The sequence below is a fragment of the Propithecus coquereli genome, unplaced genomic scaffold (assembly GCF_000956105.1).
Source record: "Propithecus coquereli isolate 6110/MARCELLA unplaced genomic scaffold, Pcoq_1.0 Scaffold12, whole genome shotgun sequence".
NCBI classification, from domain to species: Eukaryota; Metazoa; Chordata; class Mammalia; order Primates; family Indriidae; genus Propithecus; species Propithecus coquereli.
The window spans coordinates 5,447,421-5,472,886 of record NW_012136080.1 but is presented as its reverse complement, the minus strand read 5'-3'; the positions used below and the strand labels follow the sequence as shown (position 1 = coordinate 5,472,886).

The 25,466-nt window shown below is 41.8% G+C and overlaps 1 protein-coding gene across 2 annotated transcripts in view; it reads left to right on the top strand.

The window, feature by feature from the left end:
• The window catches only part of PLCL2 (phospholipase C-like 2), a 189,056-nt gene extending 167,930 nt beyond the window's left edge, over window positions 1-21,126 (top strand). For both annotated transcript variants that reach the window (XM_012663625.1, XM_012663630.1), the window contains exons 5-6: window positions 372-481; window positions 20,238-21,126. In XM_012663625.1, coding sequence (XP_012519079.1) covers window positions 372-481; window positions 20,238-20,417 — 290 coding nt within the window. In that variant the 3' untranslated portion in view covers window positions 20,418-21,126. The remainder of the gene's footprint in view (window positions 1-371; window positions 482-20,237) is intronic.
• Window positions 21,127-25,466: the final 4,340 nt, after the last annotated feature.

Genomic DNA, 25,466 nt, shown 5'->3' with positions numbered 1-25,466 from the left:
AATCTGCCTTCTGAGATTGCAGAGACCTGGGTTCTGGTCCCGGCTCTTCTGCCTGCTCCTTGGCAGGCTTCTGTTTCTCAAGCTTGCTGAGCTTCCCTTCTCTAAAATGAAAATGAGAAGACCATGTGTGCCCTGTTTGTCCTTCAAAGCTGTGAGGAATGATCACTGACCTCTAAGACGCCTTCCACCTTGTTCATACCTTGAGTTTTGAATGTTTCCTCCCCATTATTACATTCTTAAAGGGGCACATTTGTGAAATTCCACTGGAGGTTGGAATGGTCTTAGCTATACCTAGAACAATAAATATTGCCGGTTCATCACCACAGATTGGATGGGGGCGTAATGTACTTCATCTTTTTTATCTCTTTCAGCCATGGAATTCCATGAACACTTGCACAGCATAGGCACCAAGGAAGGTTTGAAGGAACGAAAGCTACAAAAAGCAGTGGAGAGCTTTACCTGGAATATTACCATCTTAAAGGTATCTACAGAGTTGTTTCTGATGCTGGTGGTCTTGCAGTCTTTTTCAGCATGCTTCCTCCTCTTAGTATAACATTTCCTGCATTGTATGTGATCGACCATTGAGGTTATAGCATGTGCGATAGAACAGCAATCACATGGAAAACTCTGCCCTCCAGGGGGTCTGCAGGCACAAGAGCTTGGCATTGGGGCTTGGATGGAGAACATGGAGACTTTATAGTTAGAAAGACAAAGGAACTTTGAAGCATTTTAAAGTTCATAAATGCTAGTTGCTATATGTGAAAAGAAAATGATTATAGAGGAATGATTGGGAATTGAAAGATTCTAGATACTCAAATTTCATTAATACTTTAAAGTATAATCACAGCCTTAGTGTTAATATGATCCCAGAAAAAAATGGAATTACGTGGAGCTCAATCAAAGGAAATATGTAAAAGATTTGCTATTGGGAAGAAATTTTCCTTCAAGGAAGATACGTATATCTATCCTGGCAAGGCTATTTTTAAAAATTAACTTTTATTATTTTTTATTGTAAAAGAAATACATTTTCCTTGTAGAAAGTGTCAGAAAAGTAATATGCAAAGGTAAACTTAACCCACCGTTCAGAGACAATGACTGTTGGCGTGTTGCTGTGCGTTCTCTTAGGCTTTTTTCTTCTATGTATAATATGACGTGATTTTTAAAATAATGCTCTTTTATGTTGAAAACAAGACTTTTTTGAGTTTTATCCCAACAGTTCTTATTTTTGCCTCAGTGTTTGGGAATGTGAATAATAATAACACAGAGGTTATTTTATTCTAGATCTTGGACAACTAAGTGTAAAATGACTCTCAATATTCACCCTCCATGCTTTATGCCCAGTTGAATTTGTAAGGGAGAAGGGAAGGCTTCCCCTCCACCCTTGGAAGGGTTCTGAAAATGAACTAACAGTAGACAGATTAATAGGAGAAAAAGGCAGACATATTTATTTAACTTGTATAAGCAGGGGAATTGCAGGAGGATGATTACCTAACAACCAAATGAGGTCCTGACGCTTATAAATCCTTCTTCATAGGGGAGGGGAGGGGGGAAAGGTGGCAGTTTTGAGGGGTGGTAAGTGAACTTTAGGGGAAATAAATGGGCCCAGTGTTTAGACGATTCATGACAATAAATGATTCTCTTTGGGAATTGAGTAGAACATGAGAACAGACAGTTTGGAACAGAGTTTGTCTGGGCTGTAGGTGTGGTGTTTAATTTTCAGTCTCTTCCTCTATGAGTTTTAATCTTCTCTGGTTAATGAAATTTCAGGGAGGGGATCAAAGACACTTGTGTTCCTCTTTGGGGGTCCAGTTTCTAGGGAGATAAGGGAACTTCATCCTGTGCTTTGGGAGAGACAGAAGATTGAGAGACAGGACAGGGGGATGGAAGTAGAGTCAGAGAGACCTTGAGGCTGCTGCTTTAGTTGAGCATGTCAAAGCGCCATATTTTGGAATATTATTTTCTGAGTCCCAACAAATTCAGGACTGTAAAGACATTATCACAGCTGCCTCCTTTAATTTCCTCATTCCCTTTCAAGTTAAAAGCTCCATCTCTGCAGCTGACAATAATTTTCTGGTTTAATTTAATAAAAGGTCCCCCTTCCAAAACTAGCCAACTTGCATTTTCTCATGTTAAACTCCTACTCATTTTTATAATTAAAATCATTTTCTTGACCTCTTCAAACACTTTCCTTCTTACATATGTTTTATATATATACACACACACACACACACGCATATATACACACATATATATATATGTATATGTATATTTTCTGCTGAGAATTAACTCCAGTGATTTGCAGTTCAGTGAACAGCAGACATAGGAATTTACAATGGAAAGGGATCTGGCTTTACAACTTGCTGACTCACTCTCAGTGAGAGGTAGGGGGTACACTATAAATTTCTTGCAAACCTCAGGAAAAAATAACATAGCAGTTTAAGCCCTGTGGTAGGAACAATTGCTCATTTTCCTTTTATTTTATTATAGACAAATATAGACTTAGGGACCAAACTTTCGCCTGTCAGCCACCCTTGCTACTCATGTGTGGTCTAGGAACCAGCAGCCTGGGCCTCACCTGGGAGCTTGTGAGAAATGCAGGACCTGGAGTCCCACCCAGACTTGCTGAACCAGAACCTCCATTTTTACAAGATCCCCAGGTGATTCTTAGGCATATTAAAGTCTGAAAGCACTGGGCTGAGAGCCACCAAATATGGGAGCCTGGTGCACATATTAATGAAAAACAGCTGACATAAAGTAATGTGCCATATTTTAGAAGTAATTGAACCAAATAGCTACACTGAAGAAACCTACTTTTGAATTATGTCCAGAAGAGAGAATTAACACCTCAGACTTATGTTCATATGGAAATAAATGTATAGGATGGGATAATAGGTCTTTTTTTAATTTCCAGGATATTTGCTACAGATGGTGTTTGAGCATGGTAGAACCTAAATGAGGAATGGGGAAGAACTGGAGAGATCTGTGTGTCTGTGTCATTTCTGTGTAATGGAAGGACTTTTTTGATTCTTGTATTTCACAGGTTTAAACTTTCTTTAGAAGAATGAGTGTTCATGGGGGTCTGAGTTGAGCTACCAGCATTTTCCTAGAGGGTGGGCATGGGATCCCTTGCATTCCTCCCACCAGTTTTTCTTTGCTGTGAGCTTGGAGATGTTGCAGCTCTCCATGCATGTGGCGTGCAGTAGACAGGGACAGCAGGAGCCTCCTGGTGGCACAGAGGCTTAGGGAGGGTTTCAGATGACCACGGACATGGAGAGAGGAGGAGGAAGAAGACAGGAGGACTTGCCAGAGGAACCCTGACATCATAAGGCCAGGGCATTGCAATTACTGGGGTGCTTAAAAGTGCCCTCTCCTGAGCCCCAGCCCAGACCTCCTGGACCAGAATCTCTCAGAGTGGATCCCAGGAACCTGCTTATTAACAAGCTCCTCTGAGACACACTAAAAAAATTGAGTTCCATTGCTCTAGAATCAAAAGTTATCTTTCCCGATGCTTCACCCTGTTCATTTGAACCATAAAAGAGGTAGGTGACCAACCATCCCAGGAGTCGGACTTTCAGTGTTAAAACCAGGACAGCCCTGGCAAACCTGGGACCGTTAGTTACCCTGAGAGGAGGCACTTGCTGGTAAGAAAGCCCTTTCTTCTAAGGGTGCCTGTCCCAGTCGTTATGAATTTTTACTTGCTGTTTTTAGTTTTTCAATTTTGAAGATTGTTTTAAAATACAGAAATGAAGTCATCCATGATCACCACACTCAGAATTCTCTACTATTAACATTTTGGCATATTTGCTTCCAATCTTTTTTCTTCTTGAATAAAAATCATTCATTTGTTTTAGTAAATTCATCTTTTTTTAATGTAGAAAAGATACAAGTTTTAAATGAACTCAGATCCTCCCTCTGAGGAATAACCATTATTAGATGTAGGTGACCTTATTCCAGGAACCTTTCTATATGCGTACGTCTGGCTGGATGGATGGATGGAGATATATTTTATTGATTCTGAGTCATACTTTTTTTTCCACAGTGTTGACATCTTTGAAATCGGTGTGTATTTTAAAGTCCATGGCATCTTTCATTGTGCCATAGTTAAATTGATAGTGGTTTTTCTTTCTTAGTGGTACATAAAACACGGGTACATCTCACAAGCACTGGTGTCTCAGATATTAAATAAGATATGTCAGTAGATAGAATTCTATTATAGTTGTTTTCTTTAATTTTTTAGAAGTACTAGATTTCATTTTACTTAATTTAACAGGAGAAAAGTAAACCATAAAGAAACGAAATGAATTTGTGGGCAATTTTTTACCGTAAGAGATAAAAAGATCCCTCTGAGGCTAAAGGAAGCGATTACGAAAAGTGTGAATAGAAGTCATTTCGTTAGGTGTTTTTGAAGCTACATGTTTCAATTAGAAGCACAGTTGACATTCTGCTATGAAAAATGAGAATGTTAGCACTCTCTGATATTACTATGTGGGGCATATTGTTATTTTTCCATTGTCCAGGTTTAAAACATTCACATTTGGTCCCAAGACTATAATTCCCATGTTGCTTGTTATAAGTTCAATATTTAAATTGGCTCATTGTCACCACAAGTCCAAGAAATCACCTATGCTTTCCTGCAGCCTAAGGGAATGGCAAGGAAACAGATAAAGCTCAGCTGGGTCATAGTCGGGTTTCTAGGACCCTTGGACCTAGCCTTCACTTCCCAGAGTTTGTAGAATGCCCTGTTCTAGGGTTTCTGCTGCGTAACTGGGGACAGGGTACAATCCATTCCCACAGGCTCCTGTTAATGCTTCTTTGATTCAGAAGCCGGCCCTCCAGATCTCACTCCCCTTAGACTGTCAACGTCATTCTTTTTTTTGTCAACTTTACTAAGGTATAATGTATGCAAAATAAAATTCACCAAAATCGAGCACACAATTCAATGAGTTTTAACAAATGTATACACAGGCAAGCCTCTGAGACATTGCTGATTCGGTTCCGGGAAGATCACTGCAATAAAGCAAATATCACAATAAAGTGAGTCACACAATTTTTTTGGTTTCCAAGTGCATAAAAAATGCATGTTCACATGATACTGTAGTCTGTTAAATGTACAATAGCAGTATATCTAAAAAAAACAATGTACATACCTTACTTAAAAAATGCTTTATTGGGCCGGGCGCGGTAGCTCACGCCTGTAATCCTAGCTCTCTGGGAGGCCGAGGCGGGTGGATCGTTCTGAGCTCAGGAGTTCGAGACCAGCCTGAGCAAGAGCGAAACCCCGTCTCTACCAAAAAATGGAAAGAAATTAATTGGACAGCTAAAAATATATGTAGAAAAAATTAGCCGGGCATGGTGGTGCATGCCTGTGGTCCCAGCTACTCGGGAGGCTGAGACGATAGGATTGCTTGAGCCCAGGAATTTGAGGTTGCTGTGAGCTAGGCTGACGCCACGGCACTCGCCCCAGGCAAGAGAGTGAGACTCTGTCTCAAAAAAAAAAAAAAAAATGCTTTATTGCCCAAAAATGCTAAAGATCATCTGAGCCTTCAGCAAGTCATAATCTTTTTGCTGGTGGAGGGTCTTGCCTCAATGTCAGTGGCTGCAGAGGTTGGGGTGGCTGTGGCAATTTCTTCAAATAAGAGAACAATGATTTTGCTGCATCAATGGACTCTTCCTTTCAATGAAAGATTTCTCTGTAGCATGGGATGCTGTTTGGTAGCATTTTACCCATAGTCAGAATCAATCCTTTCAGACCCCGCCACCACTTTATCAACTAAATTTTGTCATATTCTAAATCCTTTGTTGTCATTTCAACAGTGTTCACAGCATCCTCGCCAAGAGTAGATTCCATCTCAAGAAACCACTTTCTTTGCTCATCCATAAGAAGCAACTCCTCATCCATGAATTTTTTATCATGAGATGGCAGCAATTTAGTGACTTCTTCAGGCTCCTAATTCTAGTTCTCTTGCTGTTTCCACTCTATCTGCAGTGACTTCCTCCACTGAAATTTAAACCCCTCAAACTCGTCCATGAGAGTTGGAATCAACTCCTTCCAGACTCCTGTTAATACTGATATTTGACCTCCTCCCATGAATCACAAATGCTCTAGATGGCATCTATAATAGTGAATCCTTTCCAGAAGGTTTTCAATTCACTTTGCTCAGATTCATAAGAGGAATCACTATCTATTGCAACTATATAGCCGCACAAAATATATTTCTTAGATAATAAGACTTGAAAGTCAAAATTACTCCTTGATCCATGGGCTGCAGAATGGATGTTGTGTTCACAGGCATGAAAATAGTATTAATCTCTTTGTGTGTCTCCTTCGGACCTCTTGGGTGATCAGGTGCACTGTCAATGAACAGTAAGAAAGAAATCTTTTTTTCTGAGCAGTAGTTCTCTCCAGTTCCAGTTAAAATGTTCAGTAAACCATGCTGTAAACAGATGTACTGTCATCTAGGCTTTGTTGTTCCATTTGTAGAGCACAGTCAGAGTAGATTTAGCATGATTCGTAAGAGCCCTAGGATTTTCGGAATGGTAAATGAGCTTTGTCTTCAAATTAAAGTCACCAGCTGCATTAGCCCCTAACAAGAGAATCAGCCTGTCCGTTGAAGCTTTGAAGCTAGGCATTGACTTCTCTTCTCTAGCTATGACAGTCCCACATGGCATCTTCTTCCAATAGAAGGCTGTTTCATCTACATTGCAAATCTGTTGTTTAGTGTAGCCACCTTCAGTAACTGTCTTAGCGCGAGCTTCTGGATAACTTGCTACAGCTTCTGCATCAGCACTTGCTGCTTCACCTTGTACTTTTATGTTACGGAAATAGCCTCTTTCCTTAAACCTCATAAACCCACCTCTGTTAGCTTCGAACTTTCCTTCTGCAGCTTCCTCACTTCTCTCGGCCTTCATAAAATTGAAGAGAGTCAGGGCCCTGCTCTGGATTAGGCTTTGGCTTAAGGGAATGTTGTGGCTGGTTTGGTCCTCTATCCAGACCACTCAAACTTTCTCCATGTGAGTAATAAGGCTGCTTCTCTCTTTTGTGTGTGTTCACTGGAATAGCACTTTTAATTTCCTTTAAGAACTTTACTTTTGCCTTCACAATTTAGCTGTTTGGTGCAAGAGGCCTAGCTTTTGGCTTATCTTGGCTTTTGACATGCCTGCCTCACTAAGCTTAATCATTTTTGAATTAAAATGAGAGATGCACAACTTTTCCTCTCACTGGAACATTTATAAGCCATTGTAGGGTTATTACTTGGCCAAATTTTGATATTATTTTGTCTCAGGAAATAGGGAGGCCGGAGGAGAGGGGGAGAGACGTGGAATGGCTGATCTGTGAAGCAGTCAGAACACACACAAAATTTAGCAAGTTCTCTGTCTTCTATAGGTGTGGTTTATGGCACCCCAAAACAATTACAATAGTAACATCAAAGATCACTGAACATAAATCACCGTAACAGAGATAATAATAATAAAAAATTTTAAAATATTGTAGGAATTACAAAAATGCGACACAGAAACATGAAGTGAGCACATGCTGTTGGAAAAATGGCACCAACAGACTTGCTTGATGCAGGGCTGCCACAGACCTTCAACTTGTAAAAGACACAGTAACAGCGAAGTGCAATAAAATGAGGTATACCTGCAGTTATGCAGCCCCACCACAACGATGAGAGTTTCCGTCACCCCCCAAAATTCCTTTGTGCCCCTTTGTATTACAGTAAAGTCCCCCATGTTGGCAGCCGCTGATATAGTTTCTCTGTCTACACTTTCACCTGTTCCAGAATGTCATATAAATGGAATTGCATGGTGTATAGTCTTTTCTGCCTGCCTTATTCCATTTAGCATAACGCTTTTGAGATTCATACAAGGTAATGTGTGTTTTAGTCATCCATTCCTTTTTATTGCCGAATAGTGTTTTATGGGTGTAACATACTTTGTTTATACATGTACCAGTTGATAGACTTTTGAGTTGTTTCCAGTTTTAGCTAACATGAATAAAGCTGTACCTACAAGTCTTTCTATGCATACATGTTTTTATTCTTGGGTAAATATCCGAGTGGAATTGCTGGGTCATATGGTAAGTGTATGTGAGACTTTTTAAGAAACTGCCAAACTGCTTTACAAAATATTGCTGTTCCATTTTGCATTTCCTCCAGCGGTGTTATGAGAGTTCCAATTGCTCCATGTCCTTGTCAACACTTGGAATTGTCAGTTTAGTCATTCTAGTTAGTGTATGGAAGTTGAGCATATTTGCGGGTGTGGGTGTGTATGTGTGTTTAAAATATATATATATGATGGGCTTCGATGTGGTTTTCATTATGTTTCTTCTGCTTGGGGATTGTTAAGATTTTTAGGTATGTGGACTTATAGTTTTTACCAAATTTGGAAATTTTTCAGTCATTATTTCCTGAAATATTTTTTCTGTCTTACCTTTTCTCCCCTCTTCTTCTGTAATGCCAATTAGATACTGCCTGATACAGTATGTAATGCGCCATTAATCCTATCCAATGTATTTTTAATTTCAAATTTCCCACGTTTCTCTTCATGCTCATCATGTCCTCTCCCTTCTTGAACATACGTCCTGGATTCACAATAGCTGCTTTAGAGCTCCGTCCTCTCTACTGCTCTACCCCTCACATCCTAGCTGCTGAGTCTCCCTGAACTCCAGACTCTGTCTTCTCAAGACCCAGTGGGACTGCTGGGCTCTGCTTGGGTTCCCCGTTCCTGCACTGCACCTGGAAACTGCAAGCATGAGCTGGACACTTGTTTGTACCCCTTCTCCCAGGTATCACTATGTTGCACTGCCTGAAAGTCATTGTTTTCTCTGTTGTGTCTGGTTTTCTAGTTGTGTGCCAGCCCCATTTCCAGCTTTTCCCGTGTGATTTCTTTCTTCCCCCACCCTCTGTCCAATCTGCTGGTCCATCAAACAGAAGTAAAAAGAGAAGGACAGTCACTCAGTTTGTATCTCTCCTGTTTGGTTATGTATTAGATTGAATTTTCAGGATTTTTATGACTTGCCAATATAGCTTCTGTGAGTTTTAGAAATTTGTTATACTTTTTTCTTAGTCTGGTTGCTGTTTGTGGTGTTTTGCTTAGTAATGTTTTTGCCAATTTTACTATTTTTGCTCATTTCATCAGAAATGTAGAGAGAAAATTCTGTAATGCGTTTTCAGCCCACCTTAATGGTTCCTCTACCTTTATTTTTCATTTGCTGAAACAGTCACTGTACTGGTGATAATTTTCACTGTGTCCATTCATTGCCATTCCTGAAGTGGTAGAATCTCATAGTAGCAGAGTCCTGTTTTTCTTTGGTCTGTTTTGGTTATCAAGAGTAGAAACTCACTTAGGCCAGCTCACAGAGAAGGGGTGAGAGATGCTGGCTCACACAGGGGATTAGGAGGGGGACAGGGATTTCAGGGAACTCTGAGACCAGAAACTGTAGTCCAGCCTCATGAGGTTAGAAAGCTGTCAGAAACCCTGGCAGCCCCAGAGGTGGCTGCTTCTCTCTGTGGACCAGTGGTCTTTCTGCTTATCCTTGTTCCTGCATTCTTCTCCCTCTGCTGGCCAGCTCACTCTGCTCACTCAGAGTTCCTACTGTTTTATGACTTGGTTTTGCCTTGGTCTGGCCCTACTGTACGTCCTAAGCTTTTATTTCAAGTGCTCGATCTATTTGTATTTCCTAGCTCAGTCTAGCCTTTTTGCTCCAGACCAACAATCCTAAAGTTATAAACCTTCTCCTAAAGTTATAAGTCCTTGAATCAGGTTCTCCCTCTGCTTCAATCCACCATCCAGGAAGGTATTGTCAGATAGCACAAAATATGGCCACCTTTAATGGCTATTTCAGTTATCTATTTCTATATAACAAACTATGCCAAAACTATTAATAGTTGCTTAAAACAACAATGATTTCTTATTCCTCATGTTTCTGTGGATTTCTGTGGGTTATCTGGGCTCAGCCGGATGGTAGTTCTGCTCCGTGTGGTGGTGGCTGGGCTCACTCACGAGACTTTATTCTGCTGAGAGCTCTGCTGGACCTGAAACTCCCAAGGAGGCTTTCCTCACATGGCTAGCATCTCATCTGTGGTGGCTGGAATAGCTGGGCTTTTATAGCTTCTGTGTATCTTGGACTTGAATTAAGCTTGTTACAACCCAAGATGTTTTTCAGATGAATGGCTGCCAAGCTGGCTCTCTGACCTGTGCCCTTCTACTCTCAGAAACAAGACTAACAACTAAACCCTGCAAGTAATTAGAGGTTTGTTCTCTTTGGGAACATAAGACTTCTGCCAAATATAAATCAATAAACCAGATGGTTTTTGCACCTGGTAAGACATTAATCTTGATTTGCTTCATTTTTACCTGAGATGCAGTGCTTATCTTGAAGACTTGAAGACTGCCATTTGTTTCCTTTCCAGATATTACTGTGATGGTCGAAGTATGACTCCTTTTCTTTATTAATGCTCAACTCTTTTAGTTATTTTATTTATTATAGGTGTTATATTATGTTTCCTGGTTTCCTGAAAAGCTATAATTGACTGAAAGCCATTTCTCTATTTATTGTGTGAAAACTCCTCAGAATGACTCAGAAAATCAAACTACAGTAGTGCTTGTCATTAGGCAGGCTGTTCTTTCTGATCCATTTGAAACACAATAAAACCTCAAACATTTGGATCCCACTAATGTGGAATTTGTGATTACTCTGCTAACATTTGATTATGCAAAAAGTGTGTTTAAAAGATTAACAGTGCGAAGGAAGTGCTCATGTGCACTGTTCTTCCTGGTGGTTTCGGAGCTCTCCCGCCCACCATCCTGGCCCTGCCTGCCTCTCAGCATCCCCTCCCTCACCACTTCCTCTCTAGGCAGTTGGGCCTCCCTCCCATGCCCTGCAGCCCGGGAACCCTCTCTTGGCCTCCTCGCTCTGTGCTGAGGTCGTGGCTCACTTCTGCTCTGGAGGCTCCAATGGCTGCTTCTGAGCCCTCCCCTACCTCTGCTGCCAGGTCGGCCAGCTCTGTGCTGGGTGGGCAGGGAGCCCCTCTACCACTGCACGGCCAGGTCTGTGACAGAGGGAGAGGTGGTCGAAGTCTGAAGCTAGAGAGCTTTGTAGCATGGAGACCACGCTCCTAAGCAGTGGCTGGGCTCCAGAGGTGTCATTTGTTGGTGCATGGTCACTTCTCTGTGGACGGCAGCATCCTCCACAGCCCTGGGCCTGCAAAATGGAGGCCCAACTCAGACACCACCTCCTCCGTGGGTGCTGCCAGGAGCCCCCTACCTGCAGTCTTTGTTGAAGGAAGCATAAAACTTTCTGAGGAGGAGGGCATTCATTTTAGATTTAATAAATTGAATCTTATGTTTAAAATTTATAATGATTACCTTTTATACAAACTTTTGAACACAACCATTGGTAAATTAGGGAATAACTGTAAATGGATGACAGCACAAATATGGGCAAAAAGTGTGGCAGGAAAATGAAGACGCGAGGACAGTCCTCAGATCAGGCCTCCCAGCCCTACCCCCACCCCACCCTTCTGCCTCGAACAACTGAAACCTCTCTTTGGATTAAGGAAAAGGCCCCGGCCGGGAGCTGTGTTGAGAGCACCCTTCCTTCTGCTCCCACACCAAACCCCTCATCCACCTGCATCAGCACCTCTGAACCCTCTGGGTGGCGGGTAGCAGTCAGAGCAGGGGAAAGGCAGTCCTCTCGCTGTGGGGAGACGGTTGGTTTGCAGCTCACGTTCTACTCCCGAGAGCGAACATGAGGGGAGGCCAAAAGGACGAAGAAATGATACACATTTAAAGCAAATCTAATGTCCTATAGAAAAGCATCTGTCCTGTTGCTGTAGCTTTAGGTGACTCTGATAATCAGGGAGTCTTTTTTTCAAGTGTGAAGTTTATTGAGACTTCAGTGGAGGTAGGCCTGGCCGGGCTGGGAGGGCTTCCTCAATCCTGATGAATGTGCTACAGGCTCAACCAGCCACAAAAGACCTCTTGAAAGGGGAGCTGTCAAAGTATAATGAGCTGTGATGGAGAATCTATAGCCGAGACTCCTACAGTCTGTTCATTCTTTTGTTCGCTCGTTCCTCATTCAACAAATACACACTGAAAATCTGTATTTCTGCTTCTGTATTTAATCACAGGGAGAGTGAATTGTCTACAATCATTGATATGCCGGGTGTATTGAAAATGTAGTGGACATTCTACTTTGCTTGCTTTAAAGTGTAGCACACAACATGTGGCTTCAACCCTCTGTACTTTGGATCCCACAGTTTAGTTTATCCGAGAGGAAAATAAAACAAACACACAGAGAGAAAGCTGTGTGTATTTCAGTGTAACTTGCTGTTTAGACTCTCCCTTGGACAAGGCCCTTAATCTCTCTTAACTCAGTTTCCTCTTTATAAAATGGAGGTAGTAGTAGCATTTCCCTTGTAGAATTAAGAGACTCTCATGAGATAATCTTTGTAAGGGGCTTAATACAGTGCCTGACACATAGTAGTCTCTCAATAAATGGAAGCTAATGTTCCCAGAAGGCTTTGCTTGTAAACATTTCTTCATATCTAATTTTTGACTTATCGTAGGCTCTGCGGTTTCAAATTTAGGACTGTAATTACATTCATGGCCTTCCTGAGCCAGATTGAATTGTGCTTGTAAGAAATATGTTAAGTAGTTTCCATGTCACTCTTTTTTTTTTTTTTTTTTTTTTTGAGACTTTTTCTTTTCTAGAGCATTTAGGATCACAGCAAAATTGAGAGGCAGGTACAGAGATTTCCTGTATGCTCCCTGCCCCCCACATGCACAGCTGCCTCCATCATCAGCATCCCCCCTAGATTGGTACATTTGTTACCATCCATGAACCTACATGGACACATCATTGTCACCCAAAGTCCATAGTTTACATTAGGCTTCATTCTTGGTGTTGAACATCTATGAATTTGGACAAATGTATAATGACATATATCCACCATTTTTAAAATTTATTTTTTATTGTATACATTTAAGGTATGCAACTTGGTGTTTTGATTGTACCCATCATTATAGTGTCGTGTAAAGTATTATCACTGCCCTAAAAATCCTCTCTTCTCTGCCTGTTCATCCCTCCCTGCCCCCAGTCCCTGACAACCACTGATCTTTTTACTGTCTCCATAGTTTTATCATAGCACTCTGGAAGGAGTCTGTGTACTTGGCCTGTGACTCTGAATGCTTATGAAATGCTATATTGAAATGTATTGAGTTTCTATATGAGTTTTCATCGGCCAAAACAGTGACTAACCACAAAATATTTACTAAAAGGCACCATGTTTGTAACCACGTACTATTAATAAGCCAGATAGGTAACCAGTGAAGAGTAAGCAACTTCCTGTCAGCCTGGCTTTTATTCCTGGTCGTGAGATTTGTGTTAGGGTTTTGCAGGTTCAGTTCTCAGGTTTTGATTTGCAGAGTAGCACAGGAACCCTCGACCTGCATGCTGTCATCTCAGAGAGACACTAAGGGTACCCAAGGGCTCTTGGAGACTCGCAAGGTGACAGGAAAGATAAGGCACAATGGTTTAGTTGGGGAAATAAGACACATGCAAACCCAGTTGCCAAGCAAAGGCCCAACACGTGGCTTGGTGCAGGGCTCACTCAGGGGGACCGTCTGTCTCATGCTGGGCCTTGGTGCTCTCCAGGTGCCTGCCTCCCTTCCTTTATTTAGGGTCAGTCACATCTCTTTGTGGAGCAGGTGGTATCAGTGAAGGTACCCAAAATCTGCTGTGCTGCTCTCTGTGTTCCCAAGTGGATAAGAAAGCCAGGAAGGAGGCCACCATACCCATTCAGGTGAACCTTCTCAGATTGGGGCCTTTGGGCCCAGAATAGCTCAAAAGTCAGTGTGGGCCCCAGACATGCTGAGGTCAAACCAGACACTGGTAACTTACATTTCTATTTGCATTAAACAAAACAAAAGTATTCGAATATCTTTGTGCCTCCCCTCAAACTCCCAAACTGCCTTTCTCTTTCTCCTTTCTCCCACTGCATGGAATTTGGAAGAAAAGTGTCTGGAATTTGGAAGAAAAGTGTCTGCTGGCCCCCAGGGAATGGCAGGTGCCAGTCTTTGCTCTCTCCAACTCCCAAGCTTGTGGCCACTGTGTGGGTCAGTGGCAGAGGTCAAGGGAAGTCTTCGTGGCTACATTGGATCACTCACCTCAAAAGCAAGGCAACTCTCTTTGTTCCTAATAGACAGTTTGACAAAGGGCTTTGAAAAACTTCACTGGAGTATGGCATCCCTATTGTTTTACCTCTAGGTCTAAATAAAAGCAATGAATTGTAATTATTAATTTTGGTTTCAAAGCCTGTGTAGCACTAACAGTTGGGTCTTGAGATATTTTCAATATATTAAAAACCAGGACATCTTCTGTGGTCATACAAAAAGTGTGGTGATTTGCCAAGTGTTGAATACAGCCAGGGCGCCAGCTCTAGCATTTGGCATCTGCCATCGTTCCTTTCTTGGCTGTTCCCAGCCTCTGATCCAATCCCAGGTAAGCCTCGGCACAGCCAGAAAAAGCATGGTCATGCCGGACGCAGCGAGAGCCGCTGGAATCCAACCACTGCCCTTAGTGACATCTTGTAAAGATTACTTTCTGGGCCTAAGTAAGAACCTTAAATATGTTGACCTAAGGTTGTTATAACTCTTTCAAGATGAAAACCAAATAGAATAAGTTACAAAATTGAGAACAGAATGTGTGAAACCAAATGACATTTGAGTTTTCAACTGAAAACATTGCAAAGCCAGCTTCATAGATGGAGTCTTCAAAACCAGGTACCCTGTGTCAGTTGGTGGCAGCGTTTTAAATGGCCTTCGCTCTTTTGAATCTTTTGAAGCAATGAAATAGGGACACCATTGCAGCAAACACCCCACCTCTTTCAGAATTGTTCTGTACTCATGCTACGTCTAAACTCCAAGACATGTCAGGCATGTAGTTTTAGATGCATAGAACAAAATAAAAATGATATGGACAAAGTTCAGCAGCTCCCCGAGCCCAGATTTATTGCCTTTGGGGGTCCTTTGTGTCTCACTTGGATAATGGCCAAAGGCTTGGTCTGTTCAAGATGCTGTAATGACTTGTCTGAGCTTGGGAAACATAAGATTTAACCAGATAAAGAACTCTGTTATTACCACATTAATTATCCTCTACCATCTGGGGATTTTTGTTTCTAAATACCCTGTCATCATGTGGTAGATCTATATATGCTGACATTAAAAAGATTGCTAAGACATAAATTTGTTAAGAAAAAAGGAAACCAAAGAATAATATAGATTGTTTGATCCTATTTACATAAAAAATAAAATACCTATTCATGATATATATATATATATGCCGAGAAAAAGAGAAAACACACTGTTTAGGGGCAGCTGTGAAGAGATTAAAGGGGAGACTTTCACATTTTACTTCAATTACATTCATTCATCGGATATTTATTGAGCCCTTACTGTGTACCTGGCACTTTTCTAGGCTCTGAGGATTCGGCAGTGAGTGATCAGGAGACAAAAATTCCTTCCCTCATGGAGCTCACATTTAATGGGCGAGACAGACAATAAACAAAGCAATAGAGTGTGTCAGATTGTAGTAAGTGTCGTGGAAAAAGCAAGGCAGGGAATGGGGAGGAGAATTGTAGGAAGCGGGAGTTCTAATTAGACAAGATGGGTTGTCAGGAAGGGTGCCACTGTGAAGAGAGCTTCGGGGTCAAGACCTGAAAGAGGTAAGGAAGTGAGCCAGGTGTGTTTGTGGGGCGAGAGCCTTCCCTGCAGAGGGCATGTTGAGTGCACAGACCTTGAAGCCGGCCTGAAGAGGACCTGCTGGGTGTGAGGAAGATTTAGGAGGCCAGTGTAACAGAGGTCAAGTAAACAAGGAGGAGAAATGAAGGAGATGAGGACAGCTGTGGGGCAGGTCATGTAGGGCCGTGGGCAAGGACTTTGACATTCACTCTGAGTTATTTCAAAACCTTCCACCACTGGAAGGTTTTGAACCGAGTAGAAGTCATGTTCTGTGTTTTCATTAGAGCTTTCTAGCTGTCACATTGAGAAGGGAGAAGAAAGACTTGAAGGGTATTGTCATAAACTCAGAGAAAGATGACGGTGCCTTAAACTATGATGGTGGCAGTGAGGCTGGTAGGAAGTGGTGAGAACCTTTGTACGTGTGTTTTGAAGATTGAGACAATAGGAGCTACTGATGGGCAGGATGAGGGAGGGAAGAGAAAGAGAGGATTCAGTGATGACACCAGGGTCTTTGGTCCAAGTCACTGCAAGAATGGAGTTGCTCTAACTGAGGAGGAGCTGGTGTAGGGGGAGTAGCAGAATATCAGGAACTCAGTTTGGGACATGTGAAAGCCAAGAGGATGTGCCAGGGAAGCATTTTAAACAAGGACCCACTAATTTTTATTAATAAAAATAATATTAGAGCAGAAAACAATGAAATTAAAATAGGAATGAGTAGAGAAAAATCAATAAAACCAAAAGCTAGTTCTTTGAAAACCTTAATAAAATCAATAAGCCACTAGCCAGGCTAACTCACAAGAAAAAAGAGAGATGACACAAATTCACAAATTACTAATATCAGAAATGAAAGAAAGCACATCACCACAGATCCTATGGATGCTAAAAGGATAATAAAGAAATGTTATGAACAATTGTATGCCCACAAATTTGATGACCTAGATGAAATGGACCAATTCCATGAAAAACACAATCTGCCAAAACTCACTTAAGAAGAAATAGATAATCTGAATAGTTCTATATCTGTTAAAGAAATCAAATCAATAATTATTTATTAGAGGACTGACACTACCTGACTTCAGGACTTACTGCAAAGCTACAATCAAAACAGTGTGGTATTGGCAAAAGAACAGACAGACAAATCAGTGGAACAGAACAGAAAGCCCAGAAATAGAGTCTTTTTAACAAATGGTGCTAGGAAAACTGGACATCCATATGCAATTTTAAAAAAATTAAATCTAGGCACAGATCTTACACTCTTCATAAGAATTAACTCACAATTGATCATAGACCTAAAGGTAAAATACGAGACTATAGAACACCTAGAAGATAACATAGGAGAAAATCTAAGTGACCTTTGGTATGGCAATGATTTTTTTGATACACCATTAAGAACATAATCCAGGAAAGAAAGAATGGATGATCCTAGACTTCATTAAAGTTAAAAACTTCTGCTCTATGAAATATAATGTCAATAGAATGAAAAGAGAAGCTGCAAATTGGGAGAAAATATTTGCAAAATACACATTTGATAAAGTACTGTTTTCTAAAAAATACAAGGAACTTTTCAAACTCAACATTAAGGAAATAAACAACCTGATTAAAAAATGGCCAAAAGCCTAACCAGACACCACACCAAAGAAGACATAGAGATGGCAAGTAAGCATGTGAAAAGATGTTCCACATCTTATGTCATCAGAGAAATGCAAATTAAAACTACAGTGAGATACCAGTGCACATCTATTCGAGTAGCCAAAACCCAAAATGCTAACAACACCAAATGTTGGTGAGGATGTGGAGCAACAGGAACTCATTTATTGCTGGTGAGAGTGCAAAATGGTACAGCTACTTTGGAAGATAGTTTGGCAATTTCTTACAAAACTAAATATACTTTTACCATGTGATCCAGCAATTATACCCCTTGGTATTTACCCAAATGAGTTGAAAACTTATGTCTACACAAAAACCTGAATACAGATGTTTATAGCAGTGTTATTCATAATTGCCAAAATTTGGAAGCAACCAGCATGTCCTTCAGTGGATAAATAAACTGTGGTGCATCCAGACATTGGAATATTATTCAGCGCTAAAAAGAAATGAGCTATCGAGCCATAAAAAGACATGGAGGAAACTTAAATGCATACTACTAAGGGAAAGATGCCAGTCGGAAAGACTGCATATTGTATGATTCCAACTGTATGGCACTGTAGAAAAGGCAAAACTATGGAGACAATAAAAAGATCAGTGGTTGCCAGCAATTGGGGGTGGGAGGGATGACTAGGCAGAGCACAGAGGTTTTTAGGGCAGCAGCAATACTCTGTGTGATACAGTAATGGTGGATACATGTCATTAGACATTTATCCAAACCCATAGAATGTACAACACCAAGAGGGAACCCTACTTTAAGCAGTGGACTTTCGGTGATAATGGTGCGTCAAGGTAGGTTGACGGACTGTAACAAGCGTACCGCGGTGGTGCAGAATGTCAGTGCTGCCGAAGGCTGTGTGAGGGGTGGGGGGACGGGACATACGGTGACTCTCTGTAGTTTCTGGGGTTTTTTGCTGTCAAGCTAAAACTACTCTAAAAAATAAAGCTTACCAATTAAAAAAGAATAATATTTGGAAATTTAAAACACAAATGGAATATCTATGTATTAGCAATTCTGCTTGTGAAGGCAAATAAACTCTTTAACATGAAATTATATTCCTGACACAATATACTATATGTACGAAGACCTTATGACGTAAATTTTCAGCATATGAATTTACTGACTAGTAAGAATGAATAAAAACGAAGCTCCTTCAGTTAAACTAAGCAATGGAACATCTATATATAGTTACTAATTGAAGGTCTCTAAAGCAAGAAAACCACATATGGTAAGTGGTAAGCAGCGAACCATTCTGTGGATTCAGGCCTCATGGTGGTTTAAAATCACCTTGCAATTTGTTCTCCCCAGTGGGTGAAATTTGATTATAGATCAGTTACCTGCCAAGGTAAGTCCTTACTCATCTGCAGCTGGCCCCAGCTTCTTGGGTAGTAATATTTTAAAGGGGACACACATTGGGAGATAGTTCAAAAAAAAGGGAGAAAGGAGATGTAAGTGTGGCAGAGAAACAACCAGACTATAGAGGAGCCATAAAGAACATAATATGCTAAACCAAAAGCCTGAGGAGAAGGAAAAAAAAAATAGTGAGCAAGGAGAATAAGAAAAAAGGGAAAGGTAATAGTGTAAGTAAAAAGGACCGTTAGTATAAGGCAGATGAAATTTGGAAGGAAAAATAGAATGAAAAGCAAAGTAGGAGCGTTGCAATTTCCAGCGGAGCATCAGATCATCTCTTCTGCTCAATGGTCTTGAAACCATCATCTAATACATTAGCCCAGCGGTCCCCAGCCAGGGGTAGTTTCAGCCAGCAGGAGACATTTAGCAATGTCTGCAGACGTTTTTGGTTGTCACAGCTGAGGGGATACTGTTGGTCTCTAGAGGGTAAAGGCCTGGCTGCTGCTAGATGCCCTAAGATATCTAGCACAACACACAGCCCCCCAGAGAATCTTCTGGCCCAGAATGTCAAGAACAACGAGGTTGACAAGCTGCACTGGCCCATCATCGGCTCAGATTCCAGACTCTCAGTCCACCCACCGTTTTCTGACCTCTATACCTGTTAGGCTGCATGTTTGTGAAGACAATGGTCAGACCTCATAAAAGAAAGTTAAACTTGGCTAAGAAAGTTTGTCCAGAGTGGAGCTGCTCAGTGAGGACCTGTGTGTGCCTATGTCTGCCAGCACTTATCAAAGGCTGTGTGGGCTCCAAAGCCAATCTCCAGAGATGGAGAACGGCCTGGTGGTTGCCAGGGTCAGGGATGGGCGAGGGGAGGGGACCGGTGTGACTGAAAGCTGTAGCACAAGGGAGAGCTCAGTGGTGATGGGGTCGTCCTGCGTCTTGATTGCAGTGGGGGTACGTGAATCCACAGTGTGATAAAGTTACACAGAGGCATAGGCACACTTTGTGCCACTGTGAGCGTCCGGCTTTGATGTTATACTATAGTTACGTGCAATGTAACCACTGGGGGAAATTTGAGAACAGATGCACAAGACCTCTCTGTACTATATTTGTATCCTTGTGTGAACTTATTCAAAAATAAAAAGTTTTTTAAAAAAAGCAAACCTTAAAAGGAAAAAAACAAGATGGGCCAAACAATTAATTAAAGATGTAATTTTAACCAGAATGGACAGGAATAATCCATGCACACAAGAACTCTATTGAGATTTATAAATGGAAAGGGCCAAAAAGGCAGCTGCTCTGGGACTGCGGTGTTGAAACCAGGAAAACAGACTCATTTTCTGAATTAAAATTGGCCTGTTCAGATGTAGTGCCAATAAGAAGTAAACATGCCCTCTTGCAGAATCAAAATATTTCCATTTCCGTGGAAGATGTGTATTGCTAAAGTATAGCAGTAAGTTATGTCACGTCTAATACTGTTTAATTGCATGTTTTGTTACAGGGACAAGCAGATCTTTTGAAATACGCTAAGAACGAGACTTTGGAGAATCTGAAACAAATCCATTTTGCTGCTGTGTCGTGTGGACTGAATAAGCCAGGCACTGAAAATGCCGAAGTTCAGAAGCCACGCCGGAGCCTGGAGGTCATACCTGAAAAAGCAAACGATGAAACTGGAGAGTGAGGGGACTCACCCTGAGTCGTTACGGAGTTTATAACTCTAGGACCAACTGCAGTCAGATGGGACATTTGCTTTGCACTCACTAATGAGAATCATATTTGGGATTTTAAAGCACAACTGGAATAGCCAATTACAGTCTATTAAAACTGTGAATGTATGTAGCAATCCTGCGTGTGAAGGCAAATAAACTCTTTAATAAGAAATTATATTCCCGGCCAAAATATGCTATATTTGTATACAAAGACATCCTAACTCGGTTCCAGTTATGAAGAAGAACAGATTAGTCACTTTAGTTCCATTGAGAAACAGATATTTTCCTAAGTGAAAATAATTTCTTAAGATGGAAATGGATTGGATTATCAAATTAGTGTTCATTGGAGAAAAAAACCTGATCCACGCATTTTACTTGTGTGGGGTTGCCAGAGTCTCTGGGTCACAGGTGATTTTGGTAGCATGCTTGCTGAGCCATACCTGCTAAGGAGAATGGAAGCGGACGGGTTCCCTGAATCCGCAAGGACCTTGGAGAGCCATCGAGGACAAGGACAACGTGCAATTGGACTGAAGCTCCCGGCTGGAGACGCCTGCTGCGTCCGCACGTGGGTAGAGACACAATGTAAAAGCCACCACTCTGGAAGCAACACATTGTAAATAGTTTTTCATTGTATGAAGTAGTGTTCACATTAAAAAGATGTTTTATGATATTTCTCCAATAGAAGTACGTGCTTTTAATGAAACTTTTAACTTTTAGAATTTCTAGTTCAAAGTATTCTATTCTTAAGAGCAACCAATTACTTGTCGAACAGTTTTGGCAGAAATAAGTTGCTTGTCTGGCTTGGCTTTCTTTTGCTTTCTGTGAGGTTCCGACAGCTTTAAGCCAGGTCAGCCCACTGGCTGTAAAGCGAACCGAGGCCGCAGCTGCCCTCCTGGTGCTGCTGACTCAGCGCCGCGTGCGGGATTCTGGCACAGCGCGCAAAGGAGGTGCACGGCGGAGGTGGGAGTGGCTTTCCCGCAGGTCTCCTGGCAACAAATTTCCTCAAGTTTTGTTTGTCTTAAAAAGTCTTTGTTTCTCCTTCACTTTTGAAAGGTAATGAAAAGCTGAGTTTTTAATCCAAACTTTTATTTTCAAAATCAGCAAAACTTTGCACTATCAAAAGATACTGAATTATCCTAATTATTGTTTTCAAATTTTGGAGGAGTAAGATCTCTCTGCAATCTTCAGCAACCTCTTTTTTTCTATTCGGTATTCAGGTATGTGAGTAAGTAATATATGTAATCCTCAGCGAGGTGTCATACTAGTTATTTCCTCTCGGGGAGTTCTCAGGCTGATATATTTCATTTATTTCTGCCCAGGCTCCTAAAGATGCTCTTAAAAAACAATTCCTTTGCTCTGTTCTTGTCATTTGCATTCTAATGGTGTGTTTGAGTTAAAGTACTCATCTCCACTGGCCCCTGGATATAATTCCAGTTAGAAAATAAACTTATCTGTTACTTGGATAATAGTGAGTTCCCTGCACACACCAGCTAACTACCAGCCAATAGCTTAGGCTCTTAGCTCAGAAATGAACTCTACACGGAGGAAAAAAATGAATAGAAAATAATAGAATTAAAAGTAGATTTATAGGATGAGAAATAAAATAATGTGTAACTTAGATTACTGTTAGCAATCCTTGTATTTAGCTGGTAAGTATTAATAAATAACAATATTCAATTTAAAGTGAAAATCCCCAAGTCATAAAAAACTATTTTTAAAATATAATGAAAAAAATCGCTACATTTCTAGTAATGACAGGCATTATCTAATATGTGACCTGAATGACTCTGATACCAAGACACATGTAATTTGTTGTAGTTTATACAGGCTTGGGATCAACGATTTTAGAACTGAAGGCGTCTACGAGATCATTCAGTCCGACACTCTCTTTTCCAGATGCAGAAGTTGCAGATAAGAAAAATCAAATGCATGCCGGATGTCGCAAGTTCTGTTAGGGGTAGTGTTGGTACTGGACCCAACCCAGGGTTTGCTCCACCTTTCCACACGAAAACATCAACCTTCTTTTGACCCGTCTCTTCAAAGGAATAAGCCAAGTGATGGGAAAAGCAGGTTGGCATTTTATTCTTCTTTCATGCTGAACGTGAGCTCCCTAGAAGCCACTGGGGAGTTGCCCCCGAGTTGCAGTGCTTCTCCTGTTTGTCCAGAGCCCCACACCCTGCCCCAGTGACTGTACCGTCCTGCACTGATGGTGGTGGCCCAGGGCAGCAGGGCACGAATTCACAGCCAATGGAGCTATTCTGTTCTCTTTTCCCCCTTCAATGGAAACAGGAAACATTTTTCAAACTGGCTAGGGCCAAGATTATGATTTATGGACTTTATAAACAGTTTTCTCTTGCAGAGGACTGATTGGCCCACCCTGGACTGGACCTGTGGAGGCCTTATAACCCCCGCTGATCAAATGAAAATGAGATCCCTGCTCCTGGGTTTCATACGCTATAGTGACGACAGGGGTGACGTGCTGGCTTCCTTCCGTCATCTGATTCCTTAAATGGAGGCGCACTCACTTAAGATCCTTACTGTAAATACAAATAGATCTCTGTGAAACTGACCAATGTGTGCATAGATCACACTGGACACACACACACACACATAAACATACTGGGCATCACTCCCAATTAGAGGGAATGTGTGATCAGAGGTAGCATCAAAACAACTGGTAAATCTCTGCTGTGGACACAGGAAAATGAAGAATTGGACAAAAATGCACAGAAACTGTGGCAAATACCTGGTCAATTCAGTGGGAAATAAAAAGTCACACTGACAAAGTGCAGTTGAAGCCCAGTGTCAGGTTTCCTGCAGTCATGTTGACGTCAAGCCCACAGAGTAAACCCCCAGGCACCATGAACACACTAAGTGCATTCTGCCTTCTCTTTGTACATGGCGTGTGAAATTTGCCCTCTCGGCTACTTAAGCCACGCAGGTTTTGGTCTATTTTCTGCCTTTAGCAGCTACGGTTTCCGAATAATGGGTAAGAAGTCATGTAAACACAAATGCTTACGTCCTCCATCTCAGGCAGGTGTGACCAGGGCCAGGGCGTGGGGTGGGTGCAGTTGTGCTTGGGCTGGGTGGAAGGTATTCCCTTGGGAGGGGGCTCTTCTCACCCACATGGAGTGGGGGCTGCCGAGCATGGAATGGGGAAGCCGTCCAGCAAACAAAGGTTTCCACGTGCAGTCTTCATTGTGTGGCCTCATTCAGTATGTTGAGGTACTTTGAATTTGTTGAATCTTTAATCAAGTGTTTAAAAAAGTTACAAATGCAAATTTTAGCTCTGATTTACTCACCCAATGAGTGAGAATGCCTAAGCTGGATCTATCTGCCGTTTTCAGTGTTGCTCATGTCTTACCTAATATTTGATGTGAGCAGACTTAACATTTACTGTCAATTGGAAGAATTTTCTATTTGTTATATTTGACAGTGGGACTCTTCATTGGGTTTACATGCCAAGGACTGTGTTCAAGACACTTTGCATATATCATTTCATCCTCTCAACAACTGGCAAGGTATTTACTCTATATTATAGATGAAGAAATGAAGATATAAGACAGGTTAATTAACAACCAAGGTCACAGAGTGCTCCAAAGCCTATATTCCCAAGCACCCTTTTGAATTCCAAATACATATTTCACCTCTAAACTACAAGTCAAGCACTATCTTGTAAAGAATGATGAGGCAGTTGGCATTTTATTCTTCTTTCATGCTGAACGTGAGCTCCCTAGAAGCCACTGAGATTTACTCACCCTGATTTTGTTGAACATGTTTTAAACACCAGGGATTCACCTGAACAAAAACAAGTATGGTCCCAGCCCCCATGGAGCTCACAGTGTGGTTGGGAAGAGACAGACATTTATCCAAATAATCACAAAGATACAGGTCCAATTAAGACCACGGCAAGTGCTATGAAGGGGCCCTGCTGAGAGGCTGCCTGATTCACGTCCCAGCTGAGTATTGGGAGGGGGGTGTTCTTATCCTACCTTGCCTTAGCAATTTTAGAAGAATTTTTAAAAATGCTTCCCTTCACAGGGGTCTTATAAGGACTGAGTAAGGCGGTGTTTGTAGAGCACTCAGACCAGTGCCTGGCTCATGGTGGCCTTCTATTATTACCATTTGTTGTTATTGAAAGGTGGGGCTGCGAGAGGCCTCACCTCTCCTGGAAAGATGGACGGAACATCTGCTCTGTAACACAACCCCTAAAACATGAAACCGTCATGTATTATTATCTCTGGTGGCTCTGTGGGTTGACTGGACTCCCCTCGTGCCTCTTGCTTAGGGTCTCTCGTGCAGTTGCTGGCAGATGTCAGCAGGGGCTATGGTCATCTTGCTGGGCTGGACATGCCAGGGGCTCCCTCACATGGCTGTCCCCAGGGAGCTCTGGGCTGTGACCAGAGCATCTGCACATGATCTCTCCATGTGGCTTGGACTTCTTAAAGTAGGCACTGGCTTCCTATGGGGACCGTCCAGAGCATGAGCATCCCAAAGGCGAGCATATGGTCTTCTTGTGACTCTTTAAGGGCTATCCTGGGAAGTCTCAGAATGTCACCTCTGCTGCCTTCCATTGTTCAAGCAAGTCGCTAAGTCCTTCCCAGTTTCAAGGGGGTGGAGAACTCAGCTCCTCTGGATGGGGGAGCGGCAAGGTCACATTGCACAAGAGGATCTGGGATAGGAAGTATTGGCAAGGCCATCTTTGGAAAATACAAACTTCCACAGACAATTCCCTGAGAAAGCTATACTGGATCCGCGACCTGAAGACAAATATGCCCTCCCTATGTGCCCCCACCCCAAAGAAAAGGGTCATGAGGGGTGAAACAATTCAGGCAATTTAGGCGAAGATCCCAGTATGCTTCAAGGCCAGTGGTGGGAGGGAGTGTGGCCTGCTTGAGGACCTAAAGGAAGGCCAGTGAGCCTGGTGTGCAGAGGAGGAGAGGGAGTGCTGGGGCCACTCACAAAGGGCTCAGTGGGCTTCTCAGGGATCTTGGTCTTATTTTCCCAAAAGGTTAGTACCA